A 25,548-nucleotide genomic window follows, 5' to 3' on the forward strand; every position below is an offset into this window, starting at 1 on the left:
GGTCAGAAAATGTCCTGCACCATATTAAACAGTGATCTAGTCTTATACATAAATACTCATAAACTTGACTAAAAAATACAGGGTGGACAGCGATTGATAGACAATTTAATTCTTAATACAATCGCGGAATTACATTTTTTTAATTATCCTTACTTTTCAATACAGGTTGCGCCAAGTGAAGCTATAGCAAACAAGATGGCGGCATAAACGTTTAACATTTATCGACAGAAACACGATTTATCATCATAAATTGTTCTTACTATGAGCTGTTCTCCCATCAGAATCTTGGACAATGAATCCTTTCTTGGGTCTAATCTTCTTTTGGTCGAAAGATGTCCACTTGTCCGTCGAAATGCCCACTAACGTACGACCGGGACCCCGAAACGTGCCCGGAGCTTCAAAGTCTATTACAAAGCAATGCCTCAAAATCGCACTAAACGGATATAAATTGCTATAAAACGGTTTAAATTAACTACATTATGATGTTTCTAACACCTATAACAAGTAAAAAGATGACCGACGCTATATTACTGGCTAAACCAATGCTTGGAAAAAGGCCAGTCAGATATCCTTCTTGCGTCGAGCGCAGTGTCCAAAGGAAGGCTACTTCCGGTATTTTGTCATTTATAGAGCCAATGATTGCGCAATCGACTCCATTCAAATTGTCACCACTTACTGACATCTAGAGGAAGGCGTGGGCAGTGTTTGTATCTCATAGGATTAACAGAGACTTTTAAAACTGATCTGGAACCAGAGGCCAAGATGTCTAAATCTCACACACTGGGAGGAAAAGTGCTGTAGAATGAGTTCTGTTTCACTCAGAGACATAATTCAAGCGGCTATAGAAACTAGAGAGTGTTTTCTATCCAATAATAACAATAATATGCATATTGTACGAGCAAGAATTGAGTACTAGGCAGTTTAATCTGTAGAGACAATTATGCTAATTTGAAACAGCACCCCCTATAGTTGCAAGAAGTTAACCTTTCTGGTTATAACCTTTTTCTGCAAGACAGACCTTCCAAGGATCACCTTCAGTGCTTGATTGTCTCCACCAAGTCTCTGCCAAAACAATTTGATTTGCTGGTTTTAAACATTAAACTTTCAAATATGTCTTTGTTGACTGGTGCTATCATCCTCCGTCAGCATCGGCCTGTAACCTACCTGCCCTAAACTCTCTCCTGGCCCCTGACACTAAGTCTGAATTTGTCCTACTAGGTGACCTAAATTGGGACTTAAACCATCTGACCAAATCCTAAAGCAATCGGACTCCCTAAATCGTTCTCAGATTATTACCAATCCCACAAGGTATGACTCCAAACCCCCAGAAAAGGCTACTCTCCTCGATGTTATCCTCACAAATAATCCTGATAGGTACCAGTCTGGTGTTTTCTGTAGTGACCTTAGTGATCACTGTTTTACGGCCTGTGTTCGTAATGGCTGCTCAGTGAAAAGACCTGTCCTGATTTGTCGTAGACGCTTGGTAAAAAAAAATTATGAGCAAGCCTTCCTTCATGATCTGACGCTTGGACCTTCTTTTTCAATATATTCAGTATTCTAAACAAACACTCCCCCATAAAGAAAATGAGAATTAAAAACAGGTTCAGCCCCTGGTTCGACAGGTTTCTCCACCTCAATAATTGCATTTGATGAAAGGCTCGGCACACGCATACTCAGGCTGACTGGCTCTCGTTCAGGCAAATGAAAAATAAGTGCACTCAGGCTATCCGGAAGGCCAAAGTTATTTACATTAAGGAGCAGTTCTCTCTCTGTGAGTTTAACCCCAAGATGTTCTGGAAAACGGTTAAAGACCTGGAGAATCAACCCTCCTCCTCACAGCTGCTCATGTCCCTTAATGTTGATGATGTGGTTATTACTGACAAGAAGCACATGGCTGAGCTCTTTAATCACCACTTCATTGAGTCACGATTCCTATTTGACTCAGCCATGCCTCCTTACCCGTCCAACATTTCCTCATCTCCCAATCCTTCTAATGCGACTAGACCCGATGCTTCTCCCTCTTTTTCCCCTGCCCCACAAAATAATTCTCCCTGCAGGCAGTCACCTGAGTCCGAGGTGCTAGAGGAGCTCCTGAAACTTGACCCCAAAAAACATCTGGGTCAGATGGTTTAGACCCTTTCGTCTTTAAGGTTTCTGCCCCTATCATCGCCAAGCCTATCTCTGACCTTTTTAACCTGTCTCTTCTCTCTGGGGAGGTTCCCATGGCTTGGAAGGCAGCCAAGCCATGATCCTAACTGTTATATATCTATTTCTATGTTGCCCTGTTTATCAAAAGGGTTGGAACAACTTGTCAATAATCAACTGACTGGCTTTCTTGACGTCTATAGTATTCTCTCGGGTACGCAATCTGGTTTCCGCTCAGGTTATGGATGTGTCACTGCAACCTAAAAGGTCCTCAATTATGTCACCATTGCGCTTGATTCTAAGCAATGCTATTTTTATTGACTTGGCCAAAGCTTTTGATACGGTAGAACATTCCATTCTTGTGGGCTGGCTAAGGAGTATTGGTGTCTCTGAGGGGTCTTTGGCCTGATTTGCTAATTACCTCTCTCAAAGAGTGCAGTGTATAAAGTCAGAAAATCTGCTGGCTCAGCCACTGCCTGTCACCAAGGGAGTACCTCAAGGCCCGATCCTAGGCCCCGCGCTCTTCTCAATTAACATCAACAACATAGCTCAGGCAGTAGGATGCTCTCTGATCTATTTATTAGCAGATGATACAGTCCTATACTCAGCTGGCCCCTCCCCAGATTTTGTGTTCAACGCTTTACAACAAAGCTTTCTTACTGTCCAACAAGCTTTCTCTACCCTTAACTTTGTTCTGAACACTTCCAAAACAAAGGTCTCCCCAAAGGTGTGATTACTACCTCTGAGGGTTTAGAGCTTGAGGTAGTCACTTCAAATCAAATCAAATTTATTTATATAGCCCTTCTTACATCAGCTGATATCTCAAAGTGCTGTACAGAAGTACTTGCTGTATAGAAGTACTTCATACAAGTACTTGGGAGTATGGCTAGACGGTACACTGTCCTTCTCTCAGCACATATCAAAGCTGCAGGCTAAAGTTAAATCTAGACTTGGTTTCCTCTATCGTAATCGCACCACTTTCAGCCCAGCTGCCAAACTAACCCTGATTCAGATGACCATCCTACCCGTGCTAGATTACGGAGACATAATTTATAGATCGGCAGGTAAGGGTGCTATCGAGCGGCTAGATGTTCTTTGCCATTCGGCCATCAGGTTTGCCACCAATGTTCTTTACAGGACACATCACTGCATTCTATACTCCTCTGTAAACTGGTCATCTCTGTATTCCCGTCGCAAGAACCCTTGGTTGATGCTTATTTATAAAAACCCTCTTAGGCCTCTCTCCCCCTATTTAAGATATCTACTGCAGCCCTCATCCTCCACATACAACATCCGTTCTGCCAGTCACATTCTGTTAAAGGTCCCCAAAGCACACACATCCCTGGGTCGCTCGTCTTTTCAGTTCGCTGCAGCTAGCGACTGGAATAAGCTGCAAAAAACACTCAAACTGGACAGTTGAATCTCAATCTCTTCATTCAAAGACTCATGGACACTCTTACTCTTACTAACAGTTGTTGCTGCTTTGTGTGATGTATTATCTCTACCTTGTTGACCTTTGTGCTGTTGTCTGTGCCCAATAATGTTTCTACCATGTTTTATGCTGCTACCATGTTGTGTTGCTACTATGTTGTTGTTGTGTTGTCATGTGTTGCTACCTTGCTATGTTGTTGTCTTAGGTCTCTCTTTATGTAGTGTTGTGTTGTCTCTCTTGTTGTAATGTATGTTTTATCCTATATTTATATATTTTCTTTTAAATCCCAGGCCCCCGTCCCTGCAGGAGGCCTTTTGCCTTTTGGTAGGCCGTCATTGTAAATAAGAATTTGTTCTTAACTGACTTGCCTAGTTAAATAAAGGTGAAATAAAATAAAGTAAAAAGCCTTGCTATTGAAAAAGCCAGCCCAAAGGCTGACCTGGCTCTCAAGAGAAGACAGGCTATGTGCACACTGCCCACAAAATGAGGTGGAAACTGAGCTGCACTTCTTAACCTCCTGCCAAATGTATAACCATATTAGAGACACATATTTCCCTCAGATTACACAGACCCACAAAGAATTTGAAAAAAAATCTAATTTTGATAAACTCCCATATCTATTGGGTGAAATATCACAGTGTTCCATCACAGCAGCAAGATGTGTGACCTGTTGCCACAAGAAAAGGGCAACCAGTGAAGAACAAACACCATTGTAAATACAACCTATATTTATGTTTATATATTTTCCCTTTTGTACTTTACTTAACTATTTGCACATCATTACAACACTGTATATATACAGTGGGGAGAACAAGTATTTGATACACTGCCGATTTTGCAGGTTTTCCAACTTACAAAGCATGTAGAGGTCTGTAATTTTTTATCATAGGTACACTTCAACTGTGAGAGACGGAATCTAAAACAAAAATCCAGAAAATTACATTGTATGATTTTAAAGTAATTAATTAGCATTTTATTGCATGACATACAGTAAGTATTTGATCACCTACCAACCAGTAAGAATTCCGGCTCTCACAAACCTGTTAGTTTTTCTTTAAGAAGCCCTCCTGTTCTCCACTCATTACCTGTATTAACTGCACCTGTTTGAACTCGTTACCTGTATAAAAGACACCTGTCCACACACTCAATCAAACAGACTCCAACCTAACCTCTCCACAATGGCCAAGACCAGAGAGCTGTGTAAGGACATCAGATATAAAATATCATTTCTATGCTATAGCATTTCTTAATATTCCTTTGGCTTTGATGCCTCATGATTGAGTATTGCTCTGTTCAAGTAGTCTGTGATATTGCTGTGGTCTGATAGGGGTGTCAGTGGGCTGACTGTGAACGCTCTGAGAGACTCTGGGTTGAGGTCAGTAATAAAGTAGTCTACAGTACTACTGCCAAGAGATGAGCTATAGGTGTACCTACCATAGGAGTCCCCTCGAAGCCTACCATTGACTATGTACAGTTGAAGTCGGAAGTTTACATACACTTAGGTTGGAGTCATTAAAACTTGTTTTTCAACCACTCCATACATTTCTTGTTAACAAACTATAGTTTTGGCAAGTCGGTTTGGACATCTACTTTGTACATGACACAAGTAATTTTTCCAACAATTGTAGATTGTAGACCTCCACAAGTCTGGTTCATCCTTGGGAGCAATTTTCAAATGCCTGAAGGTACCACGTTCATCTGTACAAACAATACTATGCAAGTATAAACACCATGGGACCATGCAGGCATTATACCGCTCAGGAAGGAGACGCGTTCTGTCTCCTAGAGATGAACATACTTTGGTGTGAAAAGTGCTAATCAATCCCAGAACAAGTACCTTGTGAAGATGCTGGAGGAAACGGGTACAAAAGTATCTATATCCACAGTAAAACAAGTCTTATATCGACATAACCTGAAAAGCCGCTCAGCAAGGAAGAAACCACTGCTCCAAAACTTCCATAAAAAAGCCAGACTACGGTTTGCAACTGCACATGGGGACAAAGATCATACTTTTTGGAGAAATGTCCTCTGGTCTGATGAAACAAAAATAGAACTGTTTGGCCATAATGACCTGTTTGGGGGAAAAAGGGGGATGCTTGCAAGCCCAAGAACACCATCACAACCGTGAAGCACAGGGGTGGCAGCATCATGTTGTGGGGTGCTTTGCTGCAGGAGGGACTGGTGCACTTCACAAAATAGATGGCATCATGAGGCAGGAAAATTATGTGGATATATTGAAGCAACATCTCAAAACATCAGTCAGGAAGTTACAGCTTGGTCGCAAATGGGTCTTCCAAATGGACAATGACCCCAAGCATACTTCCAAAGTTGTGGAGAAATGGCTTAACGACAAAAGTCAAGGTATTGGACTGGCCATCACAAAGCCCTGACCTCAATCCTATAGAAAATGTGTGTGCAGAACTGAAAGTGGGTGCAAGCAAAGAGGCCTACAAACCTGACTCAGTTACACCAGCTCTGTCAGGAGGAATGGGACAAAATTGACCCAACTTATTGTGGGAAGTTTGTGGATGGCTACCCAAAACGTTTGATCCAAGCTAAACAATTTAAAGGCAATGCTACCAAATACTATTTGAGTGTATGTAAACTTCTGACCCACTGGGAATGTGATGAAAGAAATAAAAGCTGAAATAAATCATTCTCTCTACTATTATTCTGATATTTCACATTCTTAAAATAAAGTGGTGATCCTAACTGACCTAAGACAGGAAATTTTTACTAGGATTAAAAGTCAGGAATTGTGAAAAACTGAGTTGAAATGTATTTGACTAAGGTGGATGTCAACTTCCGACTTCAACTTGTAACGACAGCCTTCCTCCTCTTCGTCTGAAGAGGAGTAGCAGGGATCGGACCAAGACGCAGCGTATTCCGTGTTCAACATGATTTTAAATAAAGAGACGAATAACGTGAACACTATACAAATACAAAAATAACAAACGTGGCAAAACGAAACAGTCCTATCTGGTGCAGAGAAACACAAAGATAGAAAACAACCACCCACAAATCCCAACACAAAACAGGCTACCTTAATATGGTTCCCAATCAGAGACAATGACAAACACCTGCCTCTGATTGAGAACCACATCAGGCCAATTGCCAATCCCCACATAGAAACAGAAAAACATAGAATGCCCACCCAGCTCACGTCCTGACCAACACAAAACAAGGAAAAACACACAAGAACTATGGTCAGAACGTGACACAACTGTACATACTCAGCGTCCGAAAGAGCTGCAGGAGTTGTGACCTGTTTTTGTTGGTTATGTTGTCATGGTTGTGCCTAGGGGGGCATATGGGGGAGGTAATGCTGTCACCTCCAGGTAGGTGTGTGTGTCCCTGTGTGCTGAGGGTGTCAGATTCTTGTCCGGTTCTGGCATTTAGGTCGCCACAGACTAGTACATGTCCCTGGGCCTGGAAATTATTGATTTACCCCTCCAGGATGTAGAAGCTCTCTTCATTAAAGTATGGGGATTCTAGTGGGGGGATATAGGTAGCACACAGGAGGACATTTTTCTCTATTAAGATAATTTCCTTTTGAATTTCGAGCCAAATGTAAAATGTTCCTGTTTTGATTAAGTTAATGGAGTGAGTTAGGTCTGCTCTATACCAAATTAGCATACTCCCGGAGTCTCTTCCCTGTTTCACACCTGGTAGTTTGGTGGATGGGACTACCAGCTCTCTGTAACCTAGAGGGCAACCAGTGGGTCCATCTCCTTTATACCATGTTTCTTGTAGGATGACAATGTCTGTATTTCCAATTTCTTTGATGAAGTCCAGGTTCCTGCTCTTTAGGCCAAAGGCAGATGACCTCGGGCCTTGGATGTTTCAGGATGAGTTAGTGAAGGCTTTGTGTTCCATAAAGTGTCCAATGTTGTCCAATGTTGCATCTGGTACATGCCATTGGCTTGGTCTAGTGTAAGAGTGGGGGTCTAGTGTAAGAGTGGGGGTTGGGCCTGTTTAGCCGCTCACAGCCTCGGCGTATGTGTGACGTCCATGTTGAGGCCCTCTTTGCATGGGTGTGGTGCATGGAGTGGGCAGGAGGGGCATAGGTCTGATCTGAGGGGGCATAAATGGGGTGTGGGCATAGTTGACTTGGGGGTGTGTTGATTGGTGGGGGTGTGTATGTGGTGTTGTGGTCTGGATGTAGGTCCTCTCGGCGTGGGTCCTCTATGTGAAGGGGGGGGGGGGGGGGGGGGGGGGGGGGGGTCCTGCAGGTCTGGGAGAGAGTCTCGCTGGTCTGGGCAGGGTGTCTATTGATCTGTTGCTCCTGTTTGAAGTATTGGGGCTGCGTTTGAGAGTGATGTCCTTTAGAGTCCGGGCGAAGGTGGATACTGCTGCCTTGTATAGGTGGACCTGGTCATAGAGGCTGTTCAAGTCCAGGGTGGAGTGGTGGGCCAGGAAAACATTTGGTTATATTTCCCATTTGAGTCCATAAGGAGTACAATCTGTGTCTTGTGTTTGTCCTCAGTGGGTGTGGGGGGGGGTTGTCAGGAGGGCTATCAGGGGGAATGGTCAGAGGGGGTGAGAACCCTTGGGCTTGGGGTTCTTCATTTGTCTGTTCTGCTGTGATGTCGACGCCATGGTCTTGGTCTGGTGTGGACTGTTCTGCTGTGGGTTCGAGACTTTTGTCGGGAGCTGAGGTGGGCTGTTCTGCTGGCTTCTATGCGGGGGTCGCCACCTCCCCCTCACCCTCTCCTCCAGCAGTCTGCTCCTCTCTAGTGCTCTGTTCTTCTCCTGCTCTTGATTTTTATATTGTTGAAGTTGTCTCACCACAGTCCAGAGTGCAGATATGTTAATTAAATTAAATTAAATTAGCTTTATTGGCATGACGTAACAATGTACATATTGCCAAAGCTTACTTTGGATATTTACAATATTAAGATAATAAGAATCAAAATTGTCAACGGGACAACAGTAACAACAATAACCAAGGGTCAAAATAACCATACATTGAACAATAAGCATACAGTAGAGGACATGTGCAGGTTGATTGGTCTGTCAGACACTGTCCCTCATCTTATGATAGGCAGCAATGTAGTGCGCTGCCAACCCACAGCTCCCTGCGTCCTCCCCCAACAGGACGGGTAGCCTACTCTCATCAGAGAGGTCTTTGAAACCTTGAATAAGGGTTTCAAATTTGGGGAAATGACACTCTCTAATTGTTTTATATTTATAAACATTTTGTCAGGAAATGCAGCTCCGTCTCAGGTTCTGCTGTGGTGCAGTGGTTGCACAGCCTTTCCTCTACAGGGAGACAGGTTTTCCTGTGTCTACCCTTCTCAATGGCAAGGCTTTGCTCTCTGAGCCTGTACTTTGTCAAGGTTTTGACCATGGTCAAATAGTTTGCCATGGTGTACTGTTGATTTAGGGCCAGATAGCACTGCATTTTGCGTTGTGCTTGTGTTTCACAATAAGCAATGTCGTTTTTGTTTGACTGTGTTGTAATTTGGTTTATTCTGATTGATTGGATGTTCTGGTCCTGAGGCTTCTTTGTGTTAGTAGAACAGGTTTGTGAACTCAGGACCAGCTGGATGAGGGGACTCTTTTCTTTGCTCAGCTCTTGGCATTGCAGGGCTTGGTAATGATATGTATTTTAGATGTTTCCAAAACTTAATTTCTCTTGAGGTTTTATTATTAGTGGATATTGGCCTAATTCTGCCCTGCATGCATTGTTTTTAGTTGTCCTCTGGACATGTAGGAGAATCTTACAGAACTCTGCATGCAGAGTTTCAATGTGATGTTTGTCCCATTTGGTGAAATCTTGTTTTGCAAGTGGACGCCACACCTCGCTGCCATAAAGTGCAATTGGTTCAATGACACATTCAATTAGTTTTATCCAATTTGAATTTGTTTTTTAATGGCGTAGAATGCCCTGTGTGCTTTCTCTCTCAGTTCATTCACTGCCTCATTAAGGTGTCCAGTTGAGCTTATTTTTAAACCTAAGTAATTGTAGTGTGTACAGTACTCTATATATGTTGTACCAATTGAGAACTTTGGTTTAATTCCCTGAGATCTGGGTCTTCTCTGGAAAATCATTATTTTAGTCTTTTTGGGGTTTACTGCCAGGGCCCAGGTCTGGCAGTACTGCTCTAGCAGGTCCAGGCTCTGCTGTAGGCCATGTGCTGTGGGTGACAGCAGGCATAGGTCATCTGCGAAGAGTAGGCATTTAACTTCTGAATTGTGGAGACTAACACCAGGGGCTGAGGATTTTTCTAGAACAGTGGTCAATTCGTTGATGTAAATATTGGAGAGTGCAGGGCTCAGATTGCAACCCTGGCGAAGGCCTCGCCCCTGGATAAAGAATTCTGCTATTTTCTTGACATTTTTAATGCTGCACGAATTGCCAGTATACAATGATTTAATTATGTCATAGCTTTTACCCCCTACACCACTTTCAATAACTTTGTAGAACAGTCCTGTATGCCAAATAGAATCAAAGGCTTTTTGGAAGTTGATAAAGCAAGTGTATATTTTGGTATTATTTTGGTGGACATGTTTATCTATCAAGTGTGTAGGTTGTAAATATGACCAGTCGTGTGATGTTTTGGTATAAATCCAATTTGGATTTTACTCAAAACATTGTGCTTATTAAAGAAGTTTAGAACTCTTACATTGATAATACTACAGAAAACCTTCCCCAGTTTACTGTTTCACACAAATGCCTCTGTAATTGTTAGGGTCAAATTTGTCTCCGTTCTTAAAGATTGGGTTTATGAGTTCTTGATTCCAGATGTCAGAGAAATAACCTACACTCAGGATCAAATTAAACAGTTTTAATATAGCCAATTTAAATTTTACACTAGTAAGTTTGAGCATCTCATTTAGGATGCCATCAGGTCCGCATGCCTTTTTAAATTTGAGGGCCGGAAGTTTCTTATAGAGCTCCTGGTCAGTAATTGGGGAGACCAAAGGATTTTGATTGTCCTTTATAGCTTTTTCTAATCTATTCAACTTCTCATGAATTTAGCATTGCACTGCGTTTGTGTCAATTTGAATGGTGTTGAAGAGTGTTTTAAAATGGGTTGTCCATATGTCACCATTTTGTATCGCTAATTTTGCCAGAAGTTGTTTGTGTTTATGGACTCCTCAATTAGTGTCAGCTGCTTGCTGTTGTACTGTGCTTTTTTGGTTCTGAGTGTTACGTTTATAGAGTTTTAAAGTCTCACAGTAATGAAGGCGTAATTCGCCATTATTTGGGTCTCTGTGCTTTTGGTTGGATAGTGTTCTAAATGTTTTCCTTATAATTTTACAATCTGCATCAAACCAGATTGGTTTGGTTTGTCATCTGTGGACTTTTATGATTTGTTTTTTTATCAATTTCAGTTGTGCTTCTTTTGCCGTTTTCCTGAATATATATATATATATATATATATATATAGTTGTTTTGTACTGCTAGATTGATGCCTTCTTTACTGTGAGTGAATGTGGTATCCAGAAAGTTATCTAAGAGTGTTAGGATATTTTGGTTCCAGATTGCTTTCTGGTATTCTTCTGTGCTGTTTTGGGCCCACCTGTATGAATTTCTGATGTTGTACAGCTTACTGGACTGTGAATGTGTGGTTGTTTCCATGTCTGTTCTTTTGAGGAACAACGTAATTTGGCTGTGATCAGACAGAGGTGTTAGGGGCTTGACAGTGAATGAGCTGAGAGAGAAAGGGTCAATGTCTGTAATCATATAGTTTACTGTGCTGTGGCCAAGAGGTGAGTAATAGGTGAATCTCCACAAAGAGTCCCCCGTAACCTACCATTGACAAAGTAAAGTATGTCTCTGTCCACCTCCAGTACATAGTCAAAGGTTAACTTAATTTTGGGTCAGTCACAGTGGCCAGGTATTCTGCCACTCTGTACTCTCTGTTTAGGGCCAAATAGCATTCTAGTTTGCTATGTTTTTTTGTAAATTCTTTCCAATGTGTCAAGTAATTATCTGTTTGTTTTCTCATGATTTGGTTGGGTCTAATCTGTCCTGGGGCTCTGTGGGGTCTGTTTGTGTTTGTGAACAGAGCCCCAGAACCAGCTTTATCTCTCTCTCTCCCTCTGCCCCTGTCTCTATTTTTCCCCCTCTCCCCTTCTCTCCATCGCTCTCTCTTTCTCTGTCTGTCTCCTCTCCTTCGGACAAGGTCTGCATCCCTCTGCCTCATCCATCTCCTTTACAGTATATTTTTCCTCCCTCTTTCTCTCTCCCTTTTCTCTCCCTCCCTCCCTTCCTTCTCTCCTCTCTCTCTCTCTCCCTCCCACTCATCTCTCTCTTTCTATCTCTCTCTCCCTTCTCTCCCTTCTCTCTCTCTTCTCTCTCTCTCTCTTCTCTCTCTCTTCTCTCTCTCTCTCTTCTCTCTCTCTTCTCTCTCTTCCTCTTCCCCTCTCCCTTCTCGCTCCCTCCGTCCCTTCTCGCTTCGTCTGCCAGTCTCCTCTACTTCTGACCCAGTCTACCTCTCTCTCTCCTTCTCCTCCTCTCCCTCTCTGTCCTTTCCCTCTGTCCAGGAGAAGCATCTGTCAGTGAGGCTAGAGGTCGTCAGTGATCACCTACGCCGTATGCCCAGTCTCCACAAGACCCCACAATGACTCAGTAAAACTGCCTCTAAAATTGGTGTTAGGAGGTCAACATCCACCTATTCTATTTTAATTATATTAACGACTCCGTAGGCAAATCATTAGCCAACCATATGTCTTCCTTAGCTGCAGTTATTCTACCTCCCTAAAACCCTCCACCACATCAACCCTCAACCTTGACCTGCCAGCTGGATTTCACCCCCAAAAAACCCAACCCCCAAACTTGACCTGCCAGCTGGATTTCCTTCAGGAATCCGAGGGGAACCATTTGGAATTACGAACAAAGTGTCTTTTAATTGGCCATATGGTACAACATCTCCCTCCTCTCTCCACCCAGAGGAAGCAAGGGATGAGGAGAGAGAAAGCAAGGGATGAGCCATATTAGTTACTAATGAAGGGAGGTAGGCAGTCGCCAGTGGCCAAACTGTCTTTCCTCCTTCAGCTAAATGGCACAACGGTCTGGTTTAGACCAGGGAGGGTGTAGACCAGGGAGGGTATGAATGTGAAATGATGTTGGCTGGTGTAGCACACACACACAAACAGTGACACACACACACACACAAACAGTGACACAAACACACTCACACACTGTGACTAATGTCACATTCTAAACAACCGGGAGACTGGAAACTAACTCTGACTGGGAAGAATGGATTTGAACGGTCATCCAACTGGGAACTCAGGCCTCTTTCTAGAACTCTGACTTTCCCACCTGAAGATCACTGACGTCATGATTTGACCTGGTATTTTTTAGAGTTCCCAGTTGTTTTGAACACAGCAACACACACACACACACTATAACACACACACCGTGACATACACACACACTACTGTCAAAGTGATATACAGAATATAAATGATGTTGGTCGATGCAGTGGTAACGTTACTATTTTATTCATGATATAGCCCTACCGCTATACTGACAGCATGAGGTGTGTGTGTGGCACTTACACTGAGTGTACAAAGCATTAAGAACACCTGCTCTTTCCATGACATAGCTTTCACTTGGATTCACCTGGTTAGTCTATGAGCCCTTATTGATGTCACCTGTTAAATCCAATTCTATCCGTGTAGATAAAGGGAAGAAACCCGATTTTTAAAAAGGATTGTTAAGCCTTGAGACATGGATTGTGTGCCATTCAGAGGGTGAATGGGCAAGACAAAATATTGAAGTGCCTTTAAACGGGGTATGGTAAAAGGTGCCAGGCGCACCACTTTGAGTGTGTCAAGAACTGCACCACTGCTGGGTTTTTCACGCTCAACAGTTTCCCATGTGTATCATGAATGGTCCACTACCCAGGGGACATCCAGTGGTCGAAAATGGGTCATTGATGAAAGAGGACACGATGGGCTACAGTTAGTCAATTGACAATCTAGTACAACATTACCATAAAAGAATGTACAACTCATCGTACCTTGACATTAATGGGGTATGGCAGCCGACGACCTTACAGAGTTCCACTTCTTTCAGCAAAAAACAAATAGAAAATGGGCTAAAGAACAAACACTGGAGAATTTGAGAAATATTTGCCTGGTCTGATGAATCCCAGTTGGTGCTTTTTCACGCTGATGGGAGGACTAGGGTATGGAGAACCACACGAGTACATGCATCCATCACGCCGAGTGTCGACATTACAGGCTGGTGATGGTGTTGGGTGTGTTTTCATGGCGCACATTGGGCCTTTTGATAAAAGTGGAGCAAAGTTTGAATGCCACAAGATATCTGAACATCACGGTCAGTCAGGTGCATCCCTTCATAGCAGCAATGTATCCATGTGTATATTGAGCATCCGTGGGATGAGATGGAACAAGCTAGTCATAGTAGAGATCCACTCCCAGCCAACTTAACACAACTGTGGGAAGCATTGGATTCAACATGGGCCAGCATCCCTGGGGAATGCTTTCGACACCTTGTAGAGTCCATTCCCTGACAAACGGAGGCTGTTCTGAGGGCAAAGGTGGGTGCAATTCAATACTAGGAAGATGTTCCTAATGTTTTGTACACTCAGTGTATATAATCACAAACTTGAAAAGCTATTTAAAACCAGGTGCTGGGATTATAGCAAAAGAAACCATATAGGCCTAAGACAACTAACTATATGTCTCCTAGTGAGTCTGTCAGACATCCGTAGTCTAACATGCTTAACTATTCCCTTTACTAAATCCACATAAACAACTGATTGTGACATGGCGTCAACCAGTGGCCTAACCTAAAGGGCATTATTAAAGAAGGTTTATAGTGTTATGTGGGAAATCACTTACGGTAGAAGATGTACTGCGTGAAGTTGGACCAGACTTTCTCGGGTGCGTAATGGCTGATGGAAGAGGCGGTGAGCGACGAGTTACAGGCGACGATGTGGAACCCGCTCTCCGACAGCATGTCAAAGGCCCGCTCCAAGTGACGGAACCGGAGGAAGAACCGGGAGGTGTACCTGTCCGCAGGCCTGTCCGCGTCTCGGCTCTCATTCAGGGTGTTTCCAAACACCTCTTTGGCGAGGCCGATCCTTCCGCTGATGAAGATTCTGGGTACTGCTTTTTGGGATTTGGGGTCAATCTGGTTGTCCTTGCCTCCCGGTGCCGCACACGTGCCTTTGAAACCGACGGTTATGTATCCATACCTCCGGTCCAGAGAGTAGGAGGAATATATCCTCTGGTCGCTGCCTAGCGACGCGTCGTCGAAATCACTGTGAAAAGGGTCGTCCTGAAACTGTTTAGATTCCTCGGAAGCCAGCAGTTTGACCAGTTTGGGGAGTTCAAAGTATTCCGCTTCCCGTTTTAATCTTCCTTTCTCTGGGAAGTGGTCCGGTAGAACGACCTGCTTATCTCGCAGATAATCCAATACATATCGGAACAGAAAACCATCTCTGTCGATAAAATAACGTCCCCGGAGGTCCCGCGCCAAATCGTTCGAGGACCCCTTCTTGGTGGAGAATAACCGTCCCAGTAAGGAATTGGGGATGCTTGTTAAAGTATGTAGACGAGTATAGTATACCTGACCTCCTACGTTTAGTTCAATAACATCAGACGGCGGGTTTTGCACCGACCCTGTTTCTTTAGCCGGCTGGGTTTTACAATTCTCACTCAGTGCCATTTTTTTATTCATGCACAAAACCAAATCCCGGTCACCGTTAGGCGCGCAGATGTTTCCGAAAAAGTTTTCAATCTATATGGGATGAAATAGCATGTCTTCTGTGTGCTGATTAGGTCTACATAACAAGGACACCGTTGACCACCATTTACAAACCTCCCCAACATTATTCAAGACAAGTGCTGTAAAAAAAAAACTCAGGTGCCTCAGTTAAACCGCGCGTGAAATGCCTGCCGATCGTGCATGTCTTCTGTTGAATGAAATCGATCAGCGCATCCAACGAATGCATCATTTTACACACGTCCATTGCTATGTCCTATTTCTGTGTGTCCATTGATTTAATCCTACAGTGAAATCAAAGTGAAATCACCATTATTCCATCATCAATTGAACAAATGATTCAATATCTCTGCACTTCAGTCCGTTCTGGATAAAAATGTCAAACTTCTTTGATTCTGCAAGGCAAGCTCCTGTCCTTGTTTTTTTTTAACGGTCCAATGTAACTTCATCTGCCCGAAGCAACTGCACGTTCGCTGTTCACTGAGACCGTGCTGAAATTGCCATGCGCGTGCAAGGATTTTCTTAAAGTGAAGATGGGAATCTGGACGCCAGTGAAGCGCGCTCCCATCTCTCCGTCTCCAAACTGCTGTGCAGAGAGGAGAACAGATGTAACGGCCAGGCTTGACACTGGAGTGAAGAAGGTTAACATGAGGATTCTCCAGCAGGGCGCGGGGAAAAAACATCATGGGGAGTAACGTCTTACATCATTATCTGAAAGGAAAATGACATTTGAAAACGTGTGACGTAGAGTAGATTAACCTACATTCTGAATGACTTTCAGAAAATAGATGAACATTCTGCAAAGTAGCCTAATAGGCGATGATAACATGTGACGTTGAATTTAATTAGGGGATTTGCATTTGCTTCAACTTATCAGGTGAATAATTTAAAAACCATGAATTATATTATTTGCTAAAAGAAAATACCCACACCTTATGTTTATTTGCTCCCCATTATTATCTATGCAAATTAATAATGTCTTAATTGTCAATCACTAGCTATTATTCCACGTTGTGAAGTTGAGCTGCCCTATGGGGGTACAGTGATTGGACTGGGTGAGTGGGCGTCCCTTCAGCACCATGGACAGGTATCGTTCCGCCATTGGAATGAGTGCGCAGCTCATTGTCTGCACATGCGAAGGCTTTCAAACCTTAAAGGTGGCAGTGCACGAATACTTAGGCCTACTTGTCACAGTAATTATCTTTAAATAGGTCATATGTTGCAATGCATGTCGGCCTTTTCCAACATGTCGGTCTTTTCCAACATGCTATCTTGTTTGCTCTTTAAGGGCTGGCTTGGACGAGTTAAATACACACAGAATACCACACATTAGGAACACCTTCCTAATATTGAGTTGCACGCCTCCCCTTTTGCCCTTAGAACTGCCTCATTTCGTCAGGGCATGGACTCTACAAGGTATTGAAAGCGTTCCACAGGGATGCTGCTTGCCCATGTTGACCCCAATGCTTCCCACAGTTGTGTCAAGTTGGCTGGATGTCCTTTGTGTGGTGGACCATTCTTGATACACACGGGAAACTGTTGAGCATGAAAAACACAGCAGTGTTGCAGTTCTTGATACAAACGGGTGCGCCTGGCACATACTACCATACCCCCTTGTCACGATCGTCTTGAGGATATTGAGTGGACCAAGGCGCAGCGTGTGAAAAATACATGCTCTTTTTATTAGAGACGAGAGAAACACAAAACGAACACTATAACAAAACGAAACAAACGACCGTGAAGCTACAAACGTAAGTGCAATACAAACTACAAACGTTCTACATAGACAATTACCCACAAAACCCAATGCCTATGGCTGCCTTAAATATGGCTCTCAATCAGAGACAATGAACCACAGCTGCCTCTAATTGAGAACCAATCTAGGCAGCCATAGACATACAAACACGTTGACAAGACACTGACCCATTTAACATACAAACCCCTAGACAATCTCAAAAACACATACATTCCCCATGTCACACCCTGACCTAACTAAAATAATAAAGAAAACTAAGAATACTAAGGCCAGGGCGTGACAGTACCCCCCCCTCCCCCCAAAGGTGCGGACTCCGGCCGCAAAACCTAACACAGGAGGGGAGGGTCCGGGGTGGGCCTTCCTATGGCGGCGGCTCGGGTGCGGGACGTGACCCCCACTCCACCATTGTCAATACCAGCTTTGGCGACTCTGGCTGCTCCTGGCTGGCTGGCGACTCCGGCTGCTCCTGGCTGGCTGGCGACTCCGCCGGCTCCTGGCTGGCTGGCGACTCCGGCTGCTCCTGGCTGGCTGGCGACTCCGGCTGCTCCTGGCTGGCTGGCGACTCCGGCTGCTCCTGGCTGGCTGGCGACTCCGGCTGCTCCTGGCTGGCTGGCGACTCCGGCTGCTCCTGGCTGGCTGGCGACTCCGCCGGCTCCTGGCTGGCTGGCGACTCCGGCTGCTCCTGGCTGGCTGGCGACTCCGCCGGCTCCTGGGAGGCTGGCGACTCCGCCGGCTCGGGGGAGACGGGCGGCTCTGGCGGCTCGGGGGAGACGGGCGGCTCGGGGGAGACGGGCAGCTCTGGCGGCGCTGGGCAGACGGGCGGCTCTGGCGGCGCTGGGCAGACGGGCGACTGACCTGCTGAGGCGCACAGTAGGCCTGGTGCGTGGTGCCGGAACTGGTGGTACCGGACTGGAGACACGCACCTCGCGGGGAGAAGGAACAGTGCATACAGGGCTCCGGAGACGCACAGGAGGCTTGATGCGTGGTACCGGAACTGGAGGTACCGGGCTGGGGACACGCACCTGAAGGCTAGTGCGGGGAGAAGGAACAGGGCATACTGGACCCTGGAGACGCACATTAGGCCTAGTGCATGGTGCCGGCACTGGTGGTACCGGGCTGGGGACACGCATCTCAGGGCTAGTGCGGGGAGCAGCAACAGGATGCACAGGACTTTGGAGACGCACAGGAGGCTTGGTGCGTGGTGTAGGCACTTGTGGTAATAGGCTGGAAACACGCACCACAGGGCTAGTGCGTGGAGGAGGAACAGGACTCTGGAGACGCACAGGAAGCCTGGTGCGTGGTGTAGGCACTGGTGGTACTGGGCTGGGGCGGGAAGGTGGCGCCGGATATACCGGACCGTGCAGGCGTACTGGCTCCCTTGAGCACTGAGCCTGCCCAACCTTACCTGGTTGTATGCTCCCCGTAGCCCGACCAGTGCGGGGAGGTGGAATAACCCACACTGGGCTGTGTAGGCGAACCGGGGACACCATGCGTAAGGCTGGTGCCATGTATGCCGGCCCGAGGAGACGCTCTGGAGACCAGACGCGTTGAGCCGGCTTCATGGCACCTGGCTCAATGCCCAATCTAGCCCTGCCAGTGCGGGGAGGTGGAATAACCCGCACCGGGCTATGCACTCGTACAGGAGACACCGTGCGCTCTACCGCATAACACGGTGTCTGCCCGTACTTTCGCGCTCCACGGTAAGCTCGGGGAGTAGGCGCAGGTCTCCTACCTGACTTCGCCACACACCCTTGTAGCCCCTCCCCCCCCACAATCATTTTTTTGGGCTGACTCACAGGCTTCCTACCGCATTGTCGGGCTGCCTCCATTCGCCGGTATCCCTCCTCGCACTGTTCCAGAGAATCCCAGGCGGGCTCCGGCATTCGCCCTGGGTCGATAGCCCACCTGTCGATCTCCTCCCACGTAGTATAGTCCAGATCCTGCTCCCATTGCCATAAATCCTGTGTATGTTCCTGCTGCTGCTTGACACGCTGCTTGGTCCCGGTTTGGTGGGTAATTCTGTCACAATCGTCTTGAGGATATTGAGTGGACCAAGGCGCAGCGTGTGAAAAATACATGCTCTTTTTATTAGAGACGAGAGAAACACAAAACGAACACTATAACAAAACAAAGCAACAAACGACCGTGACGCTACAAACGTAAGTGCAATACAAACTACAAACGTTCTACATAGACAATTACCCACAAAACCCAATGCCTATGGCTGCCTTAAATATGGCTCTCAATCAGAGACAATGAACCACAGCTGCCTCTAATTGAGAACCAATCTAGGCAGCCATAGACATACAAACACCTTGACAAGACACTGACCCATTTAACATACAAACCCCTAGACAATCTCAAAAACACATACATTCCCCATGTCACACCCTGACCTAACTAAAATAATAAAGAAAACTAAGAATACTAAGGCCAGGGCGTGACACCCGTTCAAAGGCACTAAAATATTGTGTATTTTCCATTCACCCTCTGAATGGCACACATACACAATCCATGTCTCAATTGTTTCAAGGCTTAAAAATCCTTCTTTAACCTGTCTCCTCCCCTTCATCTACATTGGTTGATGTGGATTTAATTAGGTGACATCAATTAGGCATCATAGCTTTCACCTGGATTCCCCTGGTCAGTCTGTCGTGGAAAGATCAGGTGTTCAAAAACCTCTACAGGATCGTGTTTAGTAGACCTATTCTCTTTAGTAGACCTATTCTCTTTAGTAGACCTATTCTCTTTAGTAGACCTATTCTCTTTAGTAGGCCTGTACTCTTTAGTAGGCCTGTACTCTTTAATAGGCCTATTCTCTTTAGTAGGCCTGTACTCTTTAATAGGCCTATTCTCTTTAGTAGGCCTGTACACTTTAATAGGCCTATTCTCTTTAGTAGGCCTGTACACTTTAATAGGCCTGTACTCTTTAGTAGGCCTGTACTCTTTAATAGGCCTGTACACTTTAATAGGCCTGTACACTTTAATAGGCCTATTCTCTTTAGTAGGCCTGTACACTTTAATAGGCCTGTACTCTTTAGTAGGCCTGTACTCTTTAATAGGCCTATTCTCTTTAGTAGGCCTGTACTCTTTAATGGGCCTATTCTCTTTAGTAGGCCTGTACTCTTTAATAGACCTATTCTCTTTAGTAGGCCTGTACACTTTAATAGGCCTATTCTCTTTAGTAGGCCTGTACACTTTAATAGGCCTATTCTCTTTAGTAGGCCTGTACTCTTTAATAGGCCTATTCTCTTTAGTAGGCCTGTACACTTTAATAGGCCTATTCTCTTTAGTAGGCCTGTACACTTTAATAGGCCTATTCTCTTTAGTAGGCCTATTCTGTTTAGTAGACCTATTCTCTTTAGTAGACCTATTCTCTTTAGTAGACCTATTCTCTTTAGTAGACCTATTCTGTTTAGTAGACCTATTCTCTTTAGTAGGCCTATTCTCTTTAGTAGGCCTATTCTGTTTAGTAGGCCTATTCTCTTTAGTAGACCTATTCTGTTTAGTAGACCTATTCTCTTTAGTAGACCTATTCTGTTTAGTAGACCTATTCTCTTTAGTAGGCCTATTCTCTTTAGTAGACCTATTCTCTTTAGTAGGCCTGTACTCTTTAGTAGACCTATTCTCTTTAGTAGACCTATTCTCTTTAGTAGGCCTGTACTCTTTAGTAGACCTATTCTCTTTAGTAGACCTATTCTCTTTAGTAGACCTATTCTCTTTAGTAGACCTGTACTCTTTAGTAGACCTATTCTCTTTAGTAGACCTATTCCCTTTAGTAGACCTATTCTCTTTAGTAGACCTATTCTCTTTAGTAGGCCTGTTCTCTTTAGTAGGCCTATTCTCTTTAGTAGACCTATTCTCCTTAGTAGGCCTATTCTCTTTAGTAGACCTATTCTTTTTAGTAGACCTATTCTCTTTAGTAGACCTATTCTCTTTAGTAGGCCTGTACTCTTTAGTAGACCTATTCTCTTTAGTAGACCTATTCTCTTTAGTAGACCTATTCTCTTTAGTAGACCTATTCTCTTTAGTAGACCTATTCTCTTTAGTAGACCTGTTCTCTTTAGTAGGCCTGTACTCTTTAGTAGACCTATTCTCTTTAGTAGACCTATTCTCTTTAATAGACCTATTCTCTTTAGTAGGCCTGTTCTCTTTAGTAGGCCTGTACACTTTAATAGGCCTGTTCTCTTTTAGTAGGCCTATTCTCTTTAGTAGACCTATTCTGTTTAGTAGACCTATTCTCTTTAGTAGACCTATTCTCTTTAATAGACCAATTCTCTTTAGTAGGCCTGTTCTCTTTAGTAGGCCTGTACACTTTAATAGGCCTGTTCTCTTTTAGTAGGCCTATTCTCTTTAGTAGACCTATTCTGTTTAGTAGACCTATTCTCTTTAGTAGACCTATTCTGTTTAGTAGACCTATTCTCCTTAGTAGGCCTATTCTCTTTAGTAGACCTATTCTTTTTAGTAGACCTATTCTCTTTAGTAGACCTATTCTCTTTAGTAGGTCTGTACTCTTTAGTAGACCTATTCTCTTTAGTAGACCTATTCTCTTTAGTAGACCTATTCTCTTTAGTAGACCTATTCTCTTTAGTAGACCTGTTCTCTTTAGTAGGCCTGTACTCTTTAGTAGACCTATTCTCTTTAGTAGACCTATTCTCTTTAGTAGACCTATTCTCTTTAATAGACCTATTCTCTTTAGTAGGCCTGTTCTCTTTAGTAGGCCTGTACACTTTAATAGGCCTGTTCTCTTTTAGTAGGCCTATTCTCTTTAGTAGACCTATTCTGTTTAGTAGACCTATTCTCTTTAGTAGACCTATTCTGTTTAGTAGACATATTCTCTTTAGTAGGCCTATTCTCTTTAGTAGACCTATTCTCTTTAGTAGGCCTGTACTCTTTAGTAGACCTATTATCTTTAGTAGACCTATTCTCTTTAGTAGACCTATTCTCTTTAGTAGGCCTGTACTCTTTAGTAGGCCTGTACTCTTTAATATGCCTATTCTGTTTAGTAGGCCTGTACACTTTAATAGGCCTATTCTCTTTAGTAGGCCTGTACTCTTTAATAGGCCTATTCTCTTTAGTAGGCCTGTACACTTTAATAGGCCTATTCTCTTTAGTAGGCCTGTACTCTTTAATAGGCCTATTCTCTTTAGTAGGCCTGTACACTTTAATAGGCCTATTCTCTTTAGTAGGCCTGTACACTTTAATAGGCCTATTCTCTTTAGTAGGCCTGTACACTTTAATAGGCCTAATCTCTTTAGTAGGCCTATTCTCTTTAGTAGACCTATTCTCTTTAGTAGGCCTGTTCTCTTTAGTAGACCTATTCTCTTTAGTAGACCTGTACACTTTAGTAGACCTATTCTCTTTAGTAGACCTATTCTCTTTAGTAGACCTATTCTCTTTAGTAGGCCTAATCTCTTTAGTAGGCCTGTACTCTTTTAGTAGGCCTGTTCTCTTTAATAGGCCTATTCTCTTTAGTAGACCTATTCTCTTTAGTAGACCTATTCTCTTTAGTAGACCTATTCTGTTTAGTAGACCTATTCTCTTTAGTAGGCCTATTCTCTTTAGTAGACCTATTCTCTTTAGTAGGCCTGTACTCTTTAGTAGACCTATTCTCTTTAGTAGACCTATTCTCTTTAGTAGGCCTGTACTCTTTAGTAGACCTATTCTCTTTAGTAGACCTGTACTCTTTAGTAGACCTATTCTCTTTAGTAGACCTATTCTCTTTAGTAGACCTATTCTCTTTAGTAGACCTATTCTCTTTAGTAGGCCTATTCTCTTTAGTAGGCCTATTCTCTTTAGTAGGCCTATTCTCCTTAGTAGGCCTCTTCTCTTTAGTAGACCTATTCTTTTTAGTAGACCTATTCTCTTTAGTAGACCTATTCTCTTTAGTAGGCCTGTACTCTTTAGTAGACCTATTCTCTTTAGTAGACCTATTCTCTTTAGTAGACCTATTCTCTTTAGTAGACCTATTCTCTTTAGTAGACCTGTTCTCTTTAGTAGGCCTGTACTCTTTAGTAGACCTATTCTCTTTAGTAGACCTATTCTCTTTAGTAGACCTATTCTCTTTAGTAGACCTATTCTCTTTAGTAGACCTGTACACTTTAATAGGCCTGTTCTCTTTATAAAGGCCTATTCTCTTTAGTAGACCTATTCTCTTTAGTAGACCTATTCTCTTTAGTAGGCCTGTTCTCTTTAGACTATTTTTCTTATTTTGGAAGAAAAGCAGTGAAAGACTAAATCCTTTGAAGTAATATAAACTCTTCATCCCTGTATTATACAGAATGGTGTCGTCTGTGTAGAGGTGGATCCGAGAATCACCTGCAGGACCAGCATTTAAACTCTTCATCCCTGTGATCTCTGCTAGGACATTGGTGGTTTGAGTCAGCGTGGAGTGATCTCTGCTAGGACATTGGTGGTTTGAGTCAGCGTGGAGTGATCTCTGCTAGGACATTGGTGGTTTGAGTCAGCGTGGAGGGATCTCTGCTAGGACATTGGTGGTTTGAGTCAGCGTGGAGGGATCTCTGCTAGGACATTGGTGGTTTGAGTCAGCGTGGAGTGATCTCTGCTAGGACATTGGTGGTTTGAGTCAGCGTGGAGTGATCTCTGCTAGGACATTGGTGGTTTGAGTCAGCGTGGAGGGATCTCTGCTAGGACATTGGTGGTTTGAGTCAGCGTGGAGGGATCTCTGCTTGGACATTGGTGGTTTGAGTCAGCGTGGAGGGATCTCTGCTAGGACATTGGTGGTTTGAGTCAGCGTGGAGGGATCTCTGCTAGGACATTGGTAGTTTGAGTCAGCGTGGAGTGATTTTCTCCCTGACTGGTGGATAATTTTACAGAGCCAAATTCCTGTACATTCAGATGTATGTGGTGGATAAAGATGATTCTGACTCTGGAATGTGAGAAGCCAACACTGGGCATGCTTTACCCTGCATGATAATTCACTGTTTAGTGCTGGAGAGGGGTTGCTAAGCAGCCACATGGGGGGGACCAACTTCAGTGAGTGGGATTCAAACAGAAGGGATTGAAAGCTGTGCTCCACTGCTGTTGCTGATTCTTCAGCCAGAGTTTTTTTTTTTTTCATTTTAATGTGAGATTTTCCTTTTTCCCTGTAGATTGTAGAAAACTGTTGTTGTGTGTTATTGTGGCTAGGCCTGGGCACCATGTGGGGTGCAGACAGCGAGTGAGTGTCGGCTACTTTGTTGTGTTGTGTTATGGATATTCAACCCATTTCGTAATGCATTTTATCTTTGGAAACAAAACAAATCAAAATGGATTTCAGAGTGTGTTGGACTGCTGACTAACGACGACAACAGATGCCGTTAATCCTCCGTAGAGAAATCCTTAGTTTCTGTTTTTAAACCAAGCTGTTCCTGTACAAACAAACAAACACACTGCTATACTTTCATATTTATAATACTATCTCTCTCTCTCTCTCCTTCTCTCTGTTCAGGTTGGTGCAACACTCCCAGTTTCAGATTTTTAGGAGGGGTTGAATTTTATGCCAGCTCAGCATGAATGGTGGAAGACAATATGAGTCTCCAGCTGAGGGTGATGTTAGACATTCTAGAAGTTCCATCATGTAACATAACTTAATCACTTGGAATAGTTGAAAGCTCCTGTTGTTGAAATCTTTAGTTAAATATCACTGACTGGAAAAGCCAACAATGCCCTCCAAACAACAAAGTGTTAAGGAATGTGGTAAAAAAAATATTTAAACTAACAAATAAGTCAGACATATTTAGAGTAAGTACATAAACACATTTCTTTGGTGGATTCACTTGAATTCCAGACCCTGTATCTCTAAGACAAATCACATCTAATGTTATTGACAGTATCTCTACTATCGCATCGCATCTACTCTCTTCTCATCTCTTATATCCTCTCCTCTCTAAATTGAGTCTTGGTGGTGAGTTGGTAAGGCAGCCTGGCAGTCTCTCTCATATTATCTAGGCAATAATACAACAGCATGCTGAAGCCCAAACACTTCAGTCGCTGGCTATATGGGTTATTATCTCTATCCACACAGCATTACACTGACCTACATTCTATCTCTTCTCTTGCATGCCACTCATACACTAATATCCCTCCGAGAGAGAGAGAGGAGAGAAAGGGAAGAGAGAGAGAAGAGAGAAAGGGAAGAAGGAGAGAGAGACATGTATGTGAATCTGCATATACTGTGAAATTACATTGATTTTTCTTTTTTCTTTGCAGTTTCAAATTATATTAGTAAACTGTATGTAATGTAATATCCTTCCTCTTTGGTGGTGAGGCCTCATTGGTTCACATTGCTCCACAGGAAGCCAATGTGAAATATCTACTATCACTTAGAAATGTCCCTGTTGATGAAGAGAGAGATTCTGTGTTTCTAATGACTGTGTGTGTTTTTGTTTTCACCCATGTAATCTTTACACCAATAATAAATCCTTGTTTCCCCAAATAGCCTACTATGGAATCAAATTAGGCTAATGGCTTCAATTAACTAACTGTCACAGTGTTCCACTG

General features: G+C 43.6%; 1 protein-coding gene across 1 annotated transcript in view; it reads right to left on the minus strand.

Annotated features, from left to right (window-relative positions):
* The window catches only part of LOC129827410 (BTB/POZ domain-containing protein KCTD16-like), a 52,516-nt gene extending 36,550 nt beyond the window's left edge, over positions 1 to 15,966 (minus strand). Inside the window, exon 1 of the mRNA XM_055888232.1 lies at positions 14,405 to 15,966. Coding sequence (XP_055744207.1) covers positions 14,405 to 15,245 — 841 coding nt within the window. The 5' untranslated portion in view covers positions 15,246 to 15,966. The remainder of the gene's footprint in view (positions 1 to 14,404) is intronic.
* Between the last annotated feature and the right edge of the window lie 9,582 nt (positions 15,967 to 25,548).

The sequence above is a fragment of the Salvelinus fontinalis genome, chromosome 29 (genome assembly GCF_029448725.1).
Source record: "Salvelinus fontinalis isolate EN_2023a chromosome 29, ASM2944872v1, whole genome shotgun sequence".
Classification (NCBI taxonomy): Eukaryota; Metazoa; Chordata; class Actinopteri; order Salmoniformes; family Salmonidae; genus Salvelinus; species Salvelinus fontinalis.